This window comes from Thermothielavioides terrestris, chromosome 3 (assembly GCF_000226115.1).
Source record: "Thermothielavioides terrestris NRRL 8126 chromosome 3, complete sequence".
Lineage (NCBI taxonomy): Eukaryota > Fungi > Ascomycota > Sordariomycetes > Sordariales > Chaetomiaceae > Thermothielavioides > Thermothielavioides terrestris.
In genome coordinates, this window is record NC_016459.1 from 3,153,129 (window position 1) to 3,171,823 (window position 18,695).

The 18,695-nt window shown below is 50.4% G+C and overlaps 5 protein-coding genes and 1 non-coding gene across 6 annotated transcripts; 4 read left to right on the forward strand and 2 right to left on the reverse strand.

Moving 5' to 3' along the window:
* The first annotated feature begins 896 nt into the window (after nucleotides 1-896).
* On the forward strand, nucleotides 897-3,697 carry THITE_2117570 (uncharacterized protein). The gene is made up of 3 exons (XM_003654441.1): nucleotides 897-1,111; nucleotides 1,308-2,746; nucleotides 2,810-3,697. Exons 1-3 carry the CDS (start codon nucleotides 1,065-1,067, stop codon nucleotides 3,526-3,528), a joined length of 2,205 nt encoding a protein of 734 aa, XP_003654489.1. The 5' UTR covers nucleotides 897-1,064; the 3' UTR covers nucleotides 3,529-3,697.
* Nucleotides 3,698-11,700: 8,003 nt separating this feature from the next.
* On the forward strand, nucleotides 11,701-12,034 carry THITE_160196 (uncharacterized protein; the record flags this gene model as incomplete). Its single annotated transcript, XM_003654442.1, has 2 exons — nucleotides 11,701-11,770; nucleotides 11,937-12,034. The coding sequence occupies 2 exons, from the start codon at nucleotides 11,701-11,703 to the stop codon at nucleotides 12,032-12,034; spliced, it is 168 nt and encodes a 55-aa protein (XP_003654490.1).
* A 504-nt stretch (nucleotides 12,035-12,538) lies between these two features.
* Nucleotides 12,539-12,647, forward strand: THITE_t90. The gene has a single exon. It is a non-coding gene; the product is annotated as a tRNA-Ser (tRNA).
* A 103-nt stretch (nucleotides 12,648-12,750) lies between these two features.
* Nucleotides 12,751-14,449, reverse strand: THITE_2145373 (glycoside hydrolase family 79 protein; the record flags this gene model as incomplete). The annotated part of the gene is made up of 4 exons (XM_003654443.1): nucleotides 12,751-13,358; nucleotides 13,474-13,833; nucleotides 13,898-14,332; nucleotides 14,419-14,449. 4 exons carry the CDS (start codon nucleotides 14,447-14,449, stop codon nucleotides 12,751-12,753), a joined length of 1,434 nt encoding a protein of 477 aa, XP_003654491.1.
* Nucleotides 14,450-15,073: 624 nt separating this feature from the next.
* On the reverse strand, nucleotides 15,074-16,207 carry THITE_117572 (uncharacterized protein; the record flags this gene model as incomplete). The annotated part of the gene is made up of 1 exon (XM_003654444.1): nucleotides 15,074-16,207. One exon carries the CDS (start codon nucleotides 16,205-16,207, stop codon nucleotides 15,074-15,076), a length of 1,134 nt encoding a protein of 377 aa, XP_003654492.1.
* A 1,296-nt stretch (nucleotides 16,208-17,503) lies between these two features.
* Nucleotides 17,504-18,546, forward strand: THITE_128130 (glycoside hydrolase family 61 protein). The gene is made up of 3 exons (XM_003654445.1): nucleotides 17,504-17,594; nucleotides 17,650-17,991; nucleotides 18,051-18,546. Exons 1-3 carry the CDS (start codon nucleotides 17,540-17,542, stop codon nucleotides 18,335-18,337), a joined length of 684 nt encoding a protein of 227 aa, XP_003654493.1. The 5' UTR covers nucleotides 17,504-17,539; the 3' UTR covers nucleotides 18,338-18,546.
* The last annotated feature ends 149 nt before the right edge of the window (nucleotides 18,547-18,695 follow it).

Genomic DNA, 18,695 nt, shown 5'->3' on the forward strand with positions numbered 1-18,695 from the left:
TGGAAACCCGGCTCCAGACGTAAAGAACCATGCAGCTAAGGTATCCAACGACATTGTTGCTCCCTCACACTGAGTGTGTACTGCGTGGGTGTTGAGCGTCACCATGGTGTCCGGCTGTGTTGCCTACACCGTGCGGGAGTTGGCCATCCTTAATTACTGACTCAATCGAGCTATGAAAGACACTGGATCTTTCCTCGTAGGTTTTGCTGAGTTGATTAGAGTCGTCGCGAATTGTAGATGTTCCTCAATCAAAAGCTCGTGAGGCAGCATGGCCTCATTCATTGCCGACAATTGAGAAGAGAAATGTGTGTCTCCTTTGTCTAGATGGCGCGCAACGTGCCGGTTGGAGAGAACAAACGGTACGGAATAACTGCTCTGTTCGGAGTACTCCGTAGGCTTGCATGGGTCGTCGTTAAAGAGGTCCCGCCAAGACTAATTTCGGAGACTGCCGCGTACAAGTAATTACAAATCGCCAAGGGTGAGCGGGGCTGCTACAACTTCGAACATCAACAATGTAAAATCGCAAAGACTGGCAACAACAACAACTTTACGATACCTCAACCAAATTGAAAAAAAAAGAAAACGAAGATAACCTATACCCTAACTATAACCTATATCCTAACCTTAACTTGAATCCTAACTAGTGGGGGGCTAGCGCCGCCCCCCGTACCCCCGGCGAACTAACCCTTGGCGATAGTGCAAACCCCATGGCGATCTTGGCGACGTACTGACGGTGTAAAAACATTGCCGACAATTGGCCGAAATTTGTCTTGGCGGGACCTCTTTAACGTCCACCCTTGCATGCTCTGCACAACTGCACTTGCCCACTTCGGCAGCCGAAGACGCCAAGACCGAGTGACGTCTGTGCGCAACAGTCGCAACGGAAGCTGCACCCGCTGGACTTGAGCCTGTCAACAACTTGGAGCTGCAGGAACCATCCCTTGAACGAACCACGCCAGGGCCGCTTCGAGACGGCGGCCATCCAACAAAACAGAGCACAGAACCCAATACTTTCAACATGAACGGGACATGATTAGTGTGTCTTGAAGGCAACTTGGTCCACCATGTCGCTCGTTCCATATCGCCGTCGAGAGCAGCTCGACATTGTGCTGTACGTCATCCCCAAGCTTGCAAGGCTCCCCCCCTCCCCCAGTCCACCCCGCAGCACATCGCACGTCTCCAACAAAACCCCTGTGCTTGACCCATGCAACATGCCGCGACGATGCCCGCTCCTCGGTGGCTAATTGATTCATCGATTCTCATCCTCTCCGTTTGCTGCCTGCTAACAAACAACACGAGTTGCGCAGCCGACATGCCAACGCCATTGTCTTCCGCGACCCGTCCTCACAGCAGCTCGAGATCCAGGATCTACAGCACCTCAACGAGTGTCCCACCTGCCACCAGCCGTTGCCCTCGTCTTCGAGCGACAGACACTACGACAACACCGACCATGACGAAAGCTACCACCACCCCGACTACTTCCGCATGCTGGCTGCTAGTCATGCCGCCCACAATGAGTCCCACACCCGCCCGCCGCCCAGCCCCATTCGCCGACTCGTTCAGCCGGTGAGAGCCGGAGATGAGGACGACAGAGCCGACGCCGAATTTGCGAGCGGTTCGGCTGCACCTTCGAGAGGAGCGCGCATAAAACCGGAGGCCTTCAGCCCGAACTACCTCCGAGACTACTTCATCGTCGAGCGAGAGCTTGGGAGAGGGGGCAAGGGCGTGGTGCTATTGCTGAGGCATCGGCTCGGTGACTGCAAGCTGGGCCAGTTTGCCTGCAAGCGCGTCCCCGTCGGCGATGACCCTGCATGGTTAGAGAAGGTGCTCGTCGAGGTTCAGCTGCTGGCGAAGCTGTCGCATCACAACTTGGTCTCGTATCGCTACGCCTGGCTGGAAGAGGCTCAGCTCACCCGCTTCGGCCCCAGCGTTGCCTGCCTTTTCATCCTCCAGCAGTACTGCAACGGCGGCGACCTCCTTCACTACGTCATTGGCGAGATGCCGACGGAAGCAACGAAGGAGCAGCTCAAGGCTCAGATGCGGCGCAGATCCAAGGGGCAGACCGAGCGGCCCAAGATCCAGAAGCGACTGGCCCCTGACGAGATCTACTCTCTCTTCAAGGATATCACGTCTGGCCTGGTATACTTGCATGGGGAGAACTACATCCATCGGGACCTGAAGCCAAGCAACTGTCTCCTGCACCACGACCGCAACAAGCTGAGGTGTCTCATAAGCGATTTCGGTGAAGTGCAGCAAGAGGATGCCGTTCGTAAGTCGACAGGATCGACTGGAACCATCTCATACTGCGCGCCAGAGGTCTTGAAGCAGGACGCAAGCGGCAGGTACGGCAATTTCACCACGAAGTCGGATATCTTTTCGCTCGGCTTGATTCTGTACTTTATGTGCTTTGGCCGTCTTCCGTATGTCAACGCCAACATCGTCCGCGAGGAGTTAGAGGACGTCGATGAGCTGCGCGCCGAGATTTCCGACTGGAAAGGCTTTCAGGACGAGAGGAGAGAGCGGCCGGACCTGCCATCCGAGCTCTACGGGCTTCTCAAGCGACTCCTTGCCGTCAATCCTTCCGAGCGACCTACCGCGAAGGAAGTGCTGGCGGCCATGGGAGCGGATTCCAGCTTGGACGGGATGATGAGAGCTGCTGCTAAAGCCGGCAGCCCTTTTCTCGGTCTGTCTGGCCAGAGAATCCAGAATCTGGACTCGCCTATGCCTCCCAGCACGCCAGTTGCAGGTGTGTCAACCTCTTGACTGATCCCTCCAGTGGAACCAATGTACTCACTCAGCAAACCGACAGAGCCTACAAAGCATGCCCGCGCAAACAGTTCTCCAGAAGACGACCTCGCCAGGCCCTTCAACCACACCGCCGCCGAGACGAGCGCGAACCCTTCCAGCAGCACCATCCTTACCAAACGCATCAGCCCGCCGCTCGCCAGCTCCCACGCGATGACCCTCTCCCGCAGCCACCGGGGCAGCGGCAGCGGCAGCCACAGCCACAGCCCAGGCCGTGCGACCTCGCGCTCGCCCCAGCGCAGCCCTCACACCCATCAAGCCTCTTCCGCCACCGCCGACGGCCCCGCGATCGTCACCACGCCGTTGCTCATGGCCCCACCCATGTCGCCGCTGCAGCGAGCTAGGCGGGCCGCAGCGCTGGCGTGGTATCGCGCACCGGAGTGGGTGGCCGCACATGCGGGGCTGCTGAGGACGGCGCTGTTCACGCTGAAGGTGCTGTCGCTATCGTGGGTGTGCTGGCCGTATAGTGCGAAGTGGGAGATCATGGCGGGCCTGGTCGGCTTGGCGGTGGGGGATTTGCAGTTTGATGGTGGGGGGTGGCATGGACATCCATATGAGAGAGAGATGAGAGGAGCTGTTGCCGTCCAGGAGCGCCGCTGGTCGGCTGGGGATTGGCGGAGGAGTGCGGTGTTGGCGGTGTTGCATTGCGTGGTCCTGGGGGTCACGGCCCGTTTTGGCGTGCTGTGTGCTGGCCAGGGGTGGAGGGCGTGGGATGAATGGTGATGCGCGCTGGAATGACGGCCAGCCGATGACGCTCGGGGACGGCGGTAGGCAAGCGAGACACGGCCGACGGCTAGAGGTGAGTTCATCCGACCGTGAGCGGCAAGCATCGTTACTGGAGCATCCATTACGCCACGCTCCATCACATCACATCGACTCATGGAGGGCGGCTCGCCAAGGGCGCAATATCAACTTATGATGGGGAACCACGACAAGATGCCCATCGATATGCGACGGAGCTCAATATTCCTCCCTTTATCATTTCTGGGTGCATCTCGCGTCGGGAGGGTCTGCGCGGCGGCCCAGAGTTCCTCCGCAACTCGGCCGTGGGGTTCATCTGATGGTGTGTCCTGCACATTGGATTCGGGTTAGCACCGCGGGAGACGGGAATAGGACTTCCAGCCGCACAAGGACGGCACCTTCTATGGGCCGCGGCGCGATCCTTTACGAGAAGGACATCAACTCAACAGGTCTACTCCAGAGCCCTGGGTTTGGGTCGCATTGATCACACGGCCAGCGGTATAGAGTACCCCCGTGTGGCCTGCAAATCACGCACGAAGTTTAGATTTGGATGGGGGGTTAAGAGAGGATTAGGACCTGATCCGGGCAGTCACTTGACTACATCTCGGCGGGGCCCGTGGGTGTTGCCCAAGCCTGGCTCGCTACGTTATCTCGAACGACAGACCCGATAGAAGGCCCTGAGCGGCTGCTGGTTCAAGCAACTTGGGAAACCAACCACGCCCGCGTTTTGGTCGGCTTACAGTCGACCAAAACGAGCTACCCGGGCGGGTTGGGGAGGTCCTGAGCGGTGGCAACTGCTGGTCCGCGGCATAGGGGGATATTGTTGGAACCGCTACGTAGGCTCAGGAAGATGAAGCTATCACGATATAAGCAATGTATACAACTAGGATCAATCGTGGTGTTGAGGATATTGTATTGTAGGAGAGTTCTCCTAATTAGAAGCCCAGTCTTAGGCGGCAGTTGGGCATCAAGCTGGTAGATCCTAATCTCGGTAGGCTAGCCCGCTACCCTAGGCTAGGCTAGTTCTGATATACCCCCCTAGGTCGAGCCTCTGGCTCTGGCCTACTAAATCTAGTAATCTATAAAGCTATTCCCAATACTACGTCCTTCCTAATCTAGCAATTCTATAGTGTTAAGGTCCTTCTATTATCGCTCTAATCTACTAAGCTTTATATATCTACCCTTCTCAATCCTATATATTATACTATAAACTAAACCTTCTATTTAGCTAGAGCCTTCTTCTAGCCCTATATTTCTTCTTTTTATATCGCTTAGTAGACGTAGATTTCGATAAGGGCCTAGATATCCGCTAGATTAAGCATTTCTATAAACTTCCTATAGGGCTCTAGTTCTAGCGCCTTCGTTAGGCTATTGGCTAACATCTAGTTCAAGGGTATATAATCTATACTAACCCTCTTGTTCTAAGCTTCTTAGTATAGCTAATAGTTATAAATATCGATATATTTCAGCTTTGTCTATAATATAGGTATTTTAACGTTAATCAACTAGATTATCTACTTATTATTATACTAGATCGATAGGATCTTATTATCTAGATAGATCTCTAGTACCTCTAATAGGCGCTAAAGGAATATACCTTCTTTCACTATCTATATAAATGCCAACAACTCTACCTCTATAGTCGATATAGTTACTATATCCTACTTACTAGCTCGCTATATAATTAGCCTTCTAAATAGGATAATAGTATAACTTTATAAGCTTTTATAATCGATACTATTATTAGCGAAGCTAGTATCGTTAGCTATAATTAGGATATCTCTTTCTCCTAGCTAGAGGGCTTAGAACCTTATTCAATAGAGGTATTATAATATTCGATCAGCTATATAGTAGTATTCTAGTCCTAGGTTCTAATTGAACTATATAAGCTTAGAGGCTATAAAGGCAATGTCTAGGTATATATTGACGGCTATATATAGGATTGAGCCGACCTTCCTTTAATAGAGCCTAATAGAGCTATAGCTAGTAATATCGTTATATAGGAGCAGTTCGCCTTTAGCTATTAGAGTCTTTAGCTCTCCTTCTTCCTAGGCTAACCTTATAATCTTCTTAATATACGCCGTCTAGCTAAGCTAAATCGAACGCCTTTTATAGTCGTAATAAATCTCTATACCTAGGAACTATAGGAGGTTATCTCCTCCTATAAGTTTATACTTTTCTCGTAGCTAGCTAATTACTTTATCTACTTAGTATTAATCCTTCTTATAATAGGCGAAGACAATATTATCTATATAGAAAAAGATAATAATACCTTTGTTCGTTATAATATAAGGCTCTTATAGTATAGCCTAGAACTCTAGGTTCTTTAGGGTAGCTATTAGCTCTTATTACTAAAGGAGGGGAGACTTTTATAGGCTATAGAGCACCTTCTTTAGCTTTAGGATAGTTTCTAGTTTACAATAGCTATATAGTATCTCTATATAAATGTCTTTATCGATCTTTATATTAATAAAGGCGTTGACTATATTAAATTGCTTTAGTTCTAAGTTAAACCTCGCTATAGTAGCGAGTACTATTCTAAAGGATTATATAACGAATATAGCTATATAGTTCTCTTTAGTAAACCTCTTCTTTTACTAATTACTATATACTACTAGCTTCGCTTTATATTTAATAAGGTACCTACTTTTATTGAACTTATAGATATATACCTATATATAATCTAGGATCTACTTGCCCTAGATCTCCTTATTATAGTAGCGAATCTCTTTCTAGGAGCCTATCGCTTTATAGCTTTGGAAATAATTATATTTAGCTTCTAGGAATAGCTAGCCTAGTAGGTAATCTTTAAGTTCAAAGTGCTATCGAGGTATAGATAGGAGTATCGACTAGTAGATAGATCCGAGCTTACCTTCTTTCTATAGGCGATCGACTTCTTTTTAAAAGATCCTCTTAGCGTTACTATCTTCCTTCTTAATAGTACCAACTACCTTTTTAGCCTTCTTTTTACTCTTTTAAACGAGTTTTTCTCTCTTTTCTTCTATATAGAGGACCCTCTTTAAGTACCTATATTTAGTAGTTCTAAGGCTCAACGTTCCTATATTAAAGGTAGCCTCCTATAGCTAGAACGCTCCTTTAGAGGCTTTAGGTATATATAAGCCTAGGAAGGTAGCTACGATCAAGGCGCTTAGCAAAGTAGATAAAGGAGTTGGATATTAGAACTCTAGGAAAATGCCTATAGCGTCGCCTTTTACTATAATAGTATCTAATACTTCTTCGATAGTAGCTAGGCTCTCTTTTAGTTCTTTAAAGGTTATTAAGAGTATATTGAACGCCTCTATTGTATCCTCTTCCTTAGCTATAGACGTAAAATCATTGTTATCTAGCTAATCGGTATTATTAGTACCTTTAGCATTGAGCTAGCGCTTTAGCTCTTTGAGGTCTACTTAGGGAATGTCTTATACTATAAGTTTCAGATTATTTAGGTATATTTACTTTTTATTAAAGATTATATTGTATATATATACTACTTAGTTAGTAGCTAGGTTCTAAATATAATAGATATTTAAAGAATTATATCCTACGAAGTAGCTAATCTAAGCTTTTAGTTAGAACTATTTAAGACGCCTTTCTTTCTTCTTAGCAATATCTATTATAGTATATACTTTGCAACTATAGATCTTTAAATGCCCTTAGTATAGCTTATACTCTAAGGCTCTTAGGCTATCTCTCTTAGTAAAGAAGGTATAAAAGCGATCTAATAGCGTTATCTACTCTATTGTCAAGGATAGTGTCCTATTGTAAAGATATACTATAGCCTTTATAACTTCTAACTACAGTTGCCCTAGCAATTGTACGCTAATAGCTATCGTTCTAGCCTTCTCCTTAATTATACCCCCTAAGCGTTCAACGCCTTTGTTCTATATAGGCGTATTAGGCGCTAAAGGCTCTATTCGAATACCTTATTTCTCTACCTAGGTAGTAATAGCGCTCGCCTATATAAATTCGTTGTTATACTCTAGGACCTTAATACGTAGCTAATACTACCTTTTAAGTAGTATAGCGAAGTATTTAATAGCTACTAAGATACCTAGCGCCTTACAATTATATAGATAGTAGTCTTATATTATACTCGAATAGCGATCTATTGCTAATAGCAGATATTTAAAGCGCTATCTACCTTCTTAGAAAGGGTATAAATCTAGGGTAATCCTATCGCCTAGGCTATAGTTCAACGGCCTAGGAATATAATTAGGCCTACGTTTTAATTTGCTAAGGCTATAGCTGTTATATTCGAACATTGATATACCTTTAATATACCCTCTTTATAAACAATTGACAAAGTGTTTAAAGGCCCTTAGGCCTATATAGCTAAAGCGTAGATACTAAGTTATAGTATCTACTACGCTCTCTATATAATAAGCCTAACGATTAAGCCTCTTCGTTTAAATAGTAAAGGCTATAGGTATATAGTCCTTAGGTATATATTCGAGGATATATTGTTAAAGCTTCTTTATAATATATCTAAGAAGTATATAATCTTAGCGCTTAAGTAGATAGTTCAGTATACTCTCTAGCCTATTGTCCTACTAGATCCCTCGTTGATTAAGCTACTTTAACGATATAATATTATATACAAAGGTTAGGCAATAAGCTACATTATATAGTATAAAGACTATAACGCCCTTGTCGTTCTATAGTTTAATATCTATCTTACTATATCCTTTAATCTAAATAGGGTATTCGCCTACCTAGATATAGTCATTAGATATAGCTAACTTAGGAGGCCTTTTAAACCTACTTAGATAATTAACGATATAAATAGTTGACCCTAAATCTAGGATTACCGAGTTGATTAGAAGGTATCTCTAGCCTACCTAGAATATAGCTAGGATCATAGTGAAGCTCGCTATATATTTACCTATAGTTCTCTACTACTACGTTCTTATAATATACTAGTAGCTAAATATCGCTATAATGTTAGTGCCTATATTAGGGGCGTTGCCTATATCGGGGGCGATACCTACTTTAGGGGTAGTACCTACTTTAGGGGCGTTACCCTCTTCCTAAGTAGTACTCTCTTTAGGAGCAGTGCCCTCTTTAGAGGCGTTGGCATCTACTATATCTACTTTAGGGACCTTAGGCTCCTTCGTTAAAAATATAGCTATAGCTCTCTTAGAGTAGTCAGCTAGTCAATATAGTAATGGATCTTCGTTTATATTGCTCTTTACGTCGTTAGCGAGGCTACTTCTAGACCTCTTTATCTAGAGCCTATTAGCCTCTGTTTACAAAGTTGAATCAGCCTTTAAATTAGCCTCTATATAAGCCTTAATATATTCTCTAGGTTCCTACCTAAGCGGTATACTCTTAGAGTTTAAATAGTAGTATTACTTAATTAGATAGAAATAATTGTAGGTATAGCACTTCTTTAATATATTTAAGGACTTTATAGAGGTACTAGGAGCTATAGGCGTACTTAGCTTATATTTAGAGTAGGATTAGCTAATTCTAGCTCCTTCTTTACGATTAACTTAGTACCTAAGGCGATCCTCCTAATCTTTTAGTTGCTTAGGGTCTTTATTTTCTTTCTCTCTAGAGCTATATATTAGGAAGGATCCTTTCCCTATATAGTTAAACGTCTTCTTAAAGAATAGATATATACCTTTATAGACTTCTATAGCTATATCTTAAAAAGTTAGTTTCTTAAAGATCTCTATTTTATTTATAGTATAGAGGGAAATAAAGCTTAGGAATAGCTTCTCTAGTATAGCTATCAATTTGTTAAACTATAGGCTAGGATCTTTTATCTTATTTATTTTCTAGAGGGAAGCTTTATCTATTAGGCTCTCCTACTTAATAAGCTACCTCTTGAAATTAGTCTCCTTAATATATATATTCCTAGAGTATTTAAGTATATTGAAGTAGGTACAAATATATATTTGAAGCTTAGTTATCGTTTTAATAGTTGGCTAAACGATCTTCTTAAGGTTATTGTACTATATTCAAAGGTTAGTATACTCTATAAAGTAAGTAGACCGGTAGTTAGCTACTACTATAGTAGTTATAAAGGTTAATATCTAAGTAAGATAATTAGTCTAACGTTTATAGTCCTTATATTTATAGTCTAGATTCTTCTCGACCTATAAAATAACGATAGCGATATTGTTATTAAACTACTTCTCCCTCTCGTTATAGAGCTTCCTCTAATAGCTATTTAGTGCTTAGACATTAGGCTACTCTTATAGACCTTTGTTCTTAAAGAGGGTCTAGGAATCTATATCGTTATTCTAAGCTATAGAGGCAGTACTAGACCGCTACTTACTTATAGCGGATACTCCTAGATCGGCTAGAGCTTCTATAGCTATAGCTAGTGTAGAAGCCTATAGTTCAACGATATATTCCTAGAGCTTACGCTAAATACAGTTATAGGCAAGATTATAGGTATTAGCCGTTATAGACTTTAGGAGGAGCTCCACCTTGCCTTCGAAATAGTTGAGTAGATCGAGATACTTAGCCTTATTGACGAACTTACAATTCTAAGCTACCTAGTCATCTAAGCTAGCTAGGATAATATTAATCTTTATATCGGCTTTCGAAGATATAGTAGTTGCTACTAAGTACTATATATAGGGCTATATACTTAGAGATAGGGCTAGGTTTTCAAGCTAATGAGACTCTTAATTGTTAAAACCGCTATATAGGCTTAGGAAGATGAAGCTATCACGATGCAAGCAATGTATACAACTAGGATCAATCGTAGTATTGAGGATGTTGTATTGTAGGAGAGTTCTCCTGATCAGGAGCCTAGTCTTAGGCGGCAGTTGGGCATCAAGCCGGTGGATCCTAATCTCGGTGGGCCGGCCCGCTACCCCGGGCCGGGCTGGTTCTGACAGATATGATATCCAAGCTGTCGTCCCCACAAGTCCCTCAGAGGAAACGCGGAGTGGCCCTAGGACCCAAACTGGGGATGGTGGAGGTTGGGGGAAGACTGGCGTAGTCTTAAGCTTGGGCATATCGCCCTTTTTGGGCTCCGGCCCTTCGTCCTGTTTCTCCGCTTCGGATCTACTCGACGTTTCGTGCGGCTATAACTATAAACGGACGCGCATTAAGCAACCCCACCAGTTCCATTCAAGCATGACATCGCTTGGGGGGGCATGTAAGATTACCGCATAACGGAACGGGCCAAGGCCAAGAGCCCAGGCGACTTGGGCGACTTGCCCCGGTGCCAGCCAGATGGGAGCCTGGTGCTCACGGGGACGGTCGAGGCAGCCACACGGCGGCCATACAATAGTGGCGCGGCGAAGGACCTCCTGATGAGCGAATGGACGGGATGGATGGCGCACGGCCGGTTGGGCTGTCTAATCGACGCATGCGAGGAGCAGGTCGTAAGCAGCTTCGGGGCAATGAAGTGTTCAGTGCGCTTTGGTCACTTCCCTCCCGCGATGTGGGTGTGGCCGGCGATATCGGCTGCTGCATCAGATAGTGGTGAACCGGACTTTGAGTCTGCGTGTGCCATACGGCGTGTGGACGGTTGTGAACCTCCATGCTTTCTAACGGCGTTAACACGATGAGGGGAATCTACGAGGATATTGCCCTATCTGCGCTTTGGTGAGCGTGGCTGACAGATCACGGTCATATCCACTAAGCGCTTCGTAGGTGCTTGTCATAAAGATGACGGCTTCGCCGGTCGATTCAGACGTGGTTTGCTTGCTGTTGTGTGTTCACGTCTCTCGGCAGGCGACTGGAGTCACCATAGGCAAGCTCCCAACGCACCACTTCATCACTGTTTCACAGTTCTCATTCCAACATTGCACGCGCCCAACCCTATTTGATACAACATAGTCGACTCGCTCTTCCCGCCGGGAAGGTACCCAATATTCGAACGGCTGGCCCAGTACGTGGTGTCTGTTTGGCTGCAGATACGGCGAAGAGATTCCACTCAAGACCCTGCCAACCTGGAAACTCACCTCTCTTCACGAAGTTGGGCGGAAACTGAACACCAGCACGAGCAAAAGCCTCCCTTCCCGGACAGCCGCATCATCTTCCACGAAATTGCCCCGTCCTCAACGAGCCTTTAACCTGTTCAAACCCCAACCAACCTTACCGATCGTCCAACCTCAGCGCAAGCTGACTGCACACAACTTCCATCTCACTCGGTTTTCCAGACCAAGAACAACATCAAGCTACGTTAAGATGTGCAGCCGCAAGATCTTCATCCACCACCGCTGCGGCCACCAAGTCACCACGTCGGTCGAAAGCTGCGGTACGTACATTACCCTTCTTTCTTCCCAACACCGATTCTTCCCTCCCACTAGCGCGCTCCTCTTCATGAATGATCGGATCCCCTCCCTTCGACACCACCAGATCACCCTCAATCCATTCTTTTTGCTGACAAACACGCCCATCGGCGCGTCACGCTGGGGCATTAGACAAGGTCGAGTGCCGCCTCGTGAAGGACCAGCAGACCGTGTCGAACCGGTTCCCGTGCATCGTCCCGACGTGTGTATACTACGGCAAGTTTGATTGATGGCGACGGAACAAATTCCTGACTTGCTTGCTTGCTTGCGGTTTCCGAAGCGTAGGAGATGGGTACCTGCCGCGGAGTGTCGGGAGAGTTTCGAGTGTGTGGGCTGCCATGCCGCTGGTCATGGATGGCATGCTTGATCACGCCGGGGGTGAGGGCGGGCTCTGGGGTAGGAGGGTAATGTGATAATGGATTCGGCAAATCACATATGGGTTTCTCTGTACGTCGTGGTTTTGCGCTTGTTTGGGAGCCTTCAGGTTCTTCTCGGGCTGTTGGTGGTTGCTGCCCCAGGGACTTAGAGAGGAAGTAGAGGGTTGCCGGACGGAGGAGGGGACTGGGCGTAATGTTGGAGACCGGAACAGGCAAGGCCTTCCAGGTTGATAGCAGGTTCCGTAGCTAGCGTACAGCGTAATTGCGTGGTGTCTGTTGACTGTTCCATCATCCGCTCTTGGAGAGCATAGCGAGAGGTGTCACTTAGAGTGAACAAAAAATTGGTTCCACCATCAAGTCACTTTGGCGGAGTGGTTAACGCGCTGCCCTGCTAAGTGCAGCGCCCCTTAGCAGTATTAGTTAGGCAGTTCCTTCGGGAGCGTAGGTTCGAATCCTACAGGTGACGATTTCTTTTGGCTCTGCATCAGTGACCCACGTCCAAGACCGCGAGTTGCCGCAAGATTTTGCTTCTTTTTCTCTCGCTCTTCCGACAACAGTCCTCAGGGCGCTCACTGCAGATAGACCAGCAGCGCCTCCGTGGCCTTGACGTCAAACGTCGCCTGCCCGTCCACCACGTCCACTGTCTCGAACGTCTCCTCCCCCGCCACCAGACACGTCCCATTCTCCCAGTACTGCCCGCCGAACAGAATCCGATCCCCGCGATCAACCCTCGCGAGGGCGCTGCTAGCGGTCAATCTCTTGGCGCGCACCGAACCTCCTCCTCCTCCTCCCAGGACAGCCCCCAACCCCGTCAGCGTAAACCGCTGACTGCTCCGGGCGCCGCTGCCGGCATAGTAATCCGAATTGTACAGCAGCGCGCGCAGCGGCCGGCCCTGCGCGTCGAAGCTCGCGTACGCCGCGTAGTTGGTGGCGGTCGAGCCCGCGTCGAGCGCCGCCACCGTCCGCGCCCCCGCCAGCAGCGCCACCGCCGCCGTCGCCCCGTGGTACGGCGCCCCCATGCTGTACCGGCCCCAGAAGCAGTACTGGCAGTTGCCTACCGTGCCGTGGTGGAAGTAGACGCGCGAGATGTTGGACGAGACCGCGCGCAGCGTGTAGTCGAGTGTCCATAGCGCCGCGCCGAAGGTCGGCGAGACAGAGGCGGCGCCGCCGCCCGAGACTGTGGTGGGTCACCGGTGGGTGGTGCGGTGTTTAGTTGATGAGCTGCTTTGGGCAACCGGCATGCTGCAAAAGGGGCGAATTACTAAGGGAGTCATGGAGCGGAGCGGGCTCACCTGAGTTGGTCTCGCCTAGGACGTATTCTTTGCCGACTGCCCTCGCGGCCGCGACGTCGGCGTCGAACAGCGTGTGGATGTTGCTGGCGATCTGCGCGTGCGATTGCAGCTTCTGCACCGTGCCGCCGGGGTAGTTGTGGTGTGCGTAGTGCCTCACGTACTGCTCTGCCGTCGCGTTTTCCTGAGCGATCAGCTCCGCGGCTCCCCACTTCGGCGGCGCATCGTTCCAGTTGCCCGCCTGGATGATGTTGGTCTTGCCAAGCGCGCGGCCGACGCGGATGTTCCAGCTGATTTGGGAGGCTGCGTCTGTGGCCGGCGTCCAGGTCCCCGCGGCGATGGGCTGTCCGTCGTTCTTGTAGTCTGGAGAAGGGTAAGTTGCTTGACCGAACGCTCCGGGCCGTCACCGGTTCGAGTTGATGCTTACACTCCGGCTCATTGCCGAGCTCAATGGCCAGAAGGTTCTTGACTTCGGTCACGGCCACTTTGGCGGCTGCGATGGTGTTGTCGATGTTGTTCTTGCCCCTGTTCAGACCGACCACGACGCTCCCAGGATACGTCCCTGCGAGCGTCATGAACTTTGGCCCGAACGTCAGGGTCGAGGGGGCGTCGGCAGGGCTGGGCACCGAGTACACGACGTAGGCCGAGCTGGAGGCGTCGAAGGATGCCCGATCCTGGGTGGTGCCGCCAATTCGGATCGGGGGCCACACTCCAGTCAGGTCTTTCCAGTTCGAGAGGCACTGATTCGTGGCCGTCACATTGGTGAAGTAGGATGGGAAGGCGAAGAACTCGAAAGAGATGCCGACTGGGGCTGGGTCGAGGGTTGCATAAGAGTAACCTCCCGTGCCGGCCTTGCTGGGGACTTCAAAGGTGACGGCCTCGGCAACGCGGACTGCCGCTGCGCAGAGCGCTGCAAGACGTGTTATCCAAGTCATGCTGGCTTCTTACCGTGAGACGAAGATGGGATATGTGAAGTCATCGTCAAGTGCGGCTGCCCACACCAGATTTACCCCCCAGGCCGGAGGCAGGCTCGGCAGGCCCGCAGCCGAACGAGCCTCGGTCTTTTAGCCACCGATGTGACGCAAGGGTGCGCCCTTTCTGAGCTGCCATTCTTCCAGGCCTCGCTTGAACGGAATATACAGACCTGGCTCTCCGTCTTGGGTTCCAAGCTTGGCACTGCTTGAAACCTGGTCGACAGTTGTAGTACGTTTAATGGCTGGAATATGTGGGGAGCTGACGAACATTCAGGGTCGAAAGTGGATGATGAATTTGCGCCTTGATAGGTGCGTTTCAATTATCCGTTCAGACACCATGGAACAGATGACAGCAATGTCCGTAAAGGTGGGGGGTAATGTCTTATAAGCCTGCTAGTTGCAGTGGCAGTTGAGATACGTGCTGCAAAACAAGTCATCAAACATTCACAATTGAAAACGCGCGAAAGTTGGCCAGGCGGTCATCGTGATGCAGTTTTCTGCAAACCATCAGAAATCAGTATGTGGTAACAATCTAACCATCTATGAGTACCAGGCAATAGCAAAGCAGTTCATCGAAACCCACGAGCCAAACAAACACCCTTCCCCGACAGCTCGCCAGTGCTCACTCATCAGCGTCTTCTAGTCCGACTTCCCTTCAGCGCTGAGGGCCTGCGGCTGCCAGCCTTAACGATCCGCATGCGCGGCGGCCGACGGAGATTTTCGGCTGCTCTACCGCGCCTTCGCTTGAGTTTCAAGAGGTCGTCCTTGATCACCCGCAGGCGCTCTTCCAGCTTGGCCACCTGCTTCAAGGGGCCCTCACAGGCTTCGATAATGGCAGCCGGGTCTAGGTCCCCCATGTCGAGTTGTTCCCTCGAGACCGAGTATGATCCGTCAGACGCAACGACGCTCTGCCCGGGGCCAGGCATCTTGTGAAGCGCGGTGAATACAAATTTCATCCGCTGCATCATCTTCTTGTACGTCCGGGCGGCCCTGAGCTCGAAGAAGTGCGCGCGCCGCACCATATCACTGGCCGTCCGGATCCAGTGGAGCGGATCCTGGGCAACCACGAGCCTGAAATCCGCGCCCGAGCTCAGACTTAGGTCCATCCGGTCCAGACACTCTGACGTCTTCCGGATCACCCTGTAGAGCGACTTCTTGTCGACCCACAAGTACTCACCCATCACCGTAACCTGGTCGCGGTCAGCAGTCAGTCCCCAGCTACCCGGGATTCGCTCCTCCTCTTTCTCCTCCTCAAAGTGATTCGAGTAGAGCAACTCGCCAGCCGGGAACAGCGGCTTCGCATCCGCCTTCCAAGTGCACGTATCCCACGGCGGCATGCTCTTCCTTTCCCCAGGCTGGCCGAACTCGCTGCGGCCATTCGCCTCCTCGTCCAGATCCAGCACCATCGAAATAGGCTTATACTCACACAAGATGTACGCGTTCGGGCAGTGTATCTCGACGTTGTCGACGTGGACGAACTGCGGCGCCCCGGCGTTGTCGTAGTACCAGCGGCAGCGCGAGGCCTGGCGCCACACGAGGCAGCAATCGTGCTGGGGGCAAACCTCGAACATCGGACAGTATGGCGGCCGGTTGTCCCGGTCCTGCAGCAGCTCGCACGCTTGCAGACGGCACAGGCACGGCCGCTGGCGTCTCGGCGTCACGAAGTCGCCCCCGCCGTCCGTCCCCGGCGCCGTGAAGAGTGCCGTGGCCATGGGCAGGCGCACGTCGTGCACCGAGAAGTGCACCAGGCGGGTTTTGCACATCTTGGTTGTTGTTTCTTTCTTCCTTTTCTGCTTGGTATGCCTTGGGGATGAGAAGAAGCTTACCGTGGTGTCCCGACTCGGTGGATGGGGCTGCTGGCTTTGTTGTATACCTGCTCTCCTGGAGGCAGTGATGGGGAGGAGAAGTAGAATATAAATGGAAGAAACGGGGATGGAAAGCAGAGAGGAATCCCAGCGTGGGTGAGTCAAATAGGCTACCTGAGTCTCGATGCTACTCGCTTTCTGTCTTGAACAACGCTTCTGTCTTCGTGTTACAGGGACAATTTATTGAGCTCTTTATCAAGGGACCCTGAACAGAGGTATTGTGGGCTGCTATGTGTGAGGTACAGCAAACATCGCCAAGACCCGCCCGGCCTTTGTTCGACTCCGTCCGGCTCGTATTATTAGGTCGATGGGCATGATGAACGCCGTTCGATCTTCGCCGCTTAGGCTTTCGTGGACCTTGTCTCTCCTTTGTGCTCCGCAGGCCCCCTGAGAGTTGTCTGTCTGCGACAGAAAGGATCACCTTAGCGTTGTATGTTCCAGCAATTAGTTGGTCGACAGAAAAGACCAGGAGAAGGTCGAACGGCATGTCCATGCTTTAGACTACCAGCACCGAAAATGTCCCCTAAGCGGCACCAAGTTCTTCACGTGCCGAGCCTGCCGCAGGTTGGAAGCGACGGATGCCGGTTGCTAGGCCAGCAGCAGCTTAATGTGTACCTAGGTAGCTTTGATATCTCGCACCCGCCAAGTCTTGTCCATCTAGTCCGTCTTGGCCGCTCGACGACCCGGTTTCTTTGGGCACCAAATTCATCGGGTTCCGGCGTGCTCCAAGCTCGCCGGGCATAAGGCGCGATTTTCATTAAGTGACCTTGCGTATGTCCGATATTGCGATAATTTGCGTGGCTCTGCCGCGGATGCCACCCGGGCCATGCACCCCAGGTTCTCCAGTACTTCGCAGCAGTAGTCTCATCTACCCCAGATCAGGTGGAGCGAAAAAGAACTTAACCAGGGGGTGCCTTCAATATGCAGCGAACTTCCAACTGGCCGAGCTGTGCAGAGGGCTTTTACCCGCCGCCGCTTTACCCGCCTTGGCAGCAGTGCTCCCTCGGCATGACGACAAGGTGCAAGAGAAGCCGACCGCGGACAGACTCGACAAGGAACTATTCTTTAGAGAGCCGGCCGTAGGTGCGTCAGTGACCATCTATATAATGGCAGTGATCCGTGGCAACGGCAGATGGCGCGAAGTATGTCGTCTTGGCGAGGACCTGTGAACTTCAGAATCAGTGCCCTTTTGTTGTCGTCCTCAAAGATCCGTACTCCATACAGGTTAACATGAAGCTGAGCGTTGCCATCGCCGTGCTGGCGTCGGCTCTTGCCGAGGCTCACTGTGAGTGCATCGTCTCACTCCAGCTACTGCGAAGCTTGCTGACGATGGTCCCTAGACACCTTCCCCAGCATCGGAAACACCGCTGACTGGCAGTATGTGCGGATTACAACGAACTACCAGAGCAACGGGCCGGTGACGGACGTCACCTCGGATCAAATTCGGTGCTACGAACGGAACCCAGGCACGGGAGCGCAGGGCATATACAACGTCACCGCCGGCCAGACCATCAACTACAACGCGAAGGCGTCCATCTCCCACCCGGGGCCCATGTCCTTCTACATTGCTAAGGTTCCCGCCGGCCAAACCGCTGCGACCTGGGACGGTAAGGGGGCTGTGTGGACCAAGATCTACCAGGACATGCCCAAGTTCGGCAGCAGCCTGACCTGGCCCACCATGGGTAAGAATTCTCACCCTGGAAATGAACGCACATTTGCACAGATCTAACATGGCCTACAGGCGCCAAGTCTGTCCCCGTCACCATCCCTCGTTGCCTCCAGAACGGCGATTACCTTCTGCGAGCCGAGCACATCGCTCTACACAGCGCGAGCAGCGTCGGTGGCGCCCAGTTCTACCTCTCGTGCGCCCAGCTTACTGTCAGCGGCGGCAGTGGCACCTGGAACCCCAAGAACCGGGTCTCCTTCCCCGGCGCTTACAAGGCAACAGACCCGGGCATCTTGATCAACATCTACTACCCCGTGCCGACCAGCTACTCGCCGCCCGGCCCGCCGGCTGAGACGTGCTAAGCGGGGAAGGAAACCGTTCACTTGGCGTGTTCCAGGGGACAGCGGTGTACATAGCTCCTACAGCCTTCTCTCCAGACCACTAGCTTCATCCAAGATCTTCATGACCTTGGCACAAGGATTCTAACTGTTCTAGCACGTCTGGGGCAGCCTGTAAACACAACTTTGGGCACGTTAAGTTCATCCAAGCAAACGGAACAAAGAGTCACTTCATAATGCTGGATGGCTAGACTCGGAGCAAGCGTCACCTTTGCTTAGAAGGACGCAAAGGATTCCCATTACACACAGCAGAAGAACAAAGAGCCGAGAGTTAGGGGCGGAACCTCGTGGTTCCGGAGCATGCTGAAAGCTACAATGATAT

Excerpts from the sequence above, each read along its gene's own strand:
- THITE_2117570 (XM_003654441.1), top strand. The coding sequence starts at position 1,065 with ATGTCGCTCGTTCCATATCGCCGTCGAGAGCAGCTCGACATTGTGCT. Across the intron at positions 1,112-1,307 it reads GAGCAGCTCGACATTGTGCT|CCGACATGCCAACGCCATTG; the intron begins GTACGTCATCCC and ends CGAGTTGCGCAG. Across the intron at positions 2,747-2,809 it reads TCCCAGCACGCCAGTTGCAG|AGCCTACAAAGCATGCCCGC; the intron begins GTGTGTCAACCT and ends GCAAACCGACAG.
- THITE_128130 (XM_003654445.1), top strand. The coding sequence starts at position 17,540 with ATGAAGCTGAGCGTTGCCATCGCCGTGCTGGCGTCGGCTCTTGCCGAG. Across the intron at positions 17,595-17,649 it reads GGCTCTTGCCGAGGCTCACT|ACACCTTCCCCAGCATCGGA; the intron begins GTGAGTGCATCG and ends GATGGTCCCTAG. Across the intron at positions 17,992-18,050 it reads CCTGACCTGGCCCACCATGG|GCGCCAAGTCTGTCCCCGTC; the intron begins GTAAGAATTCTC and ends CATGGCCTACAG.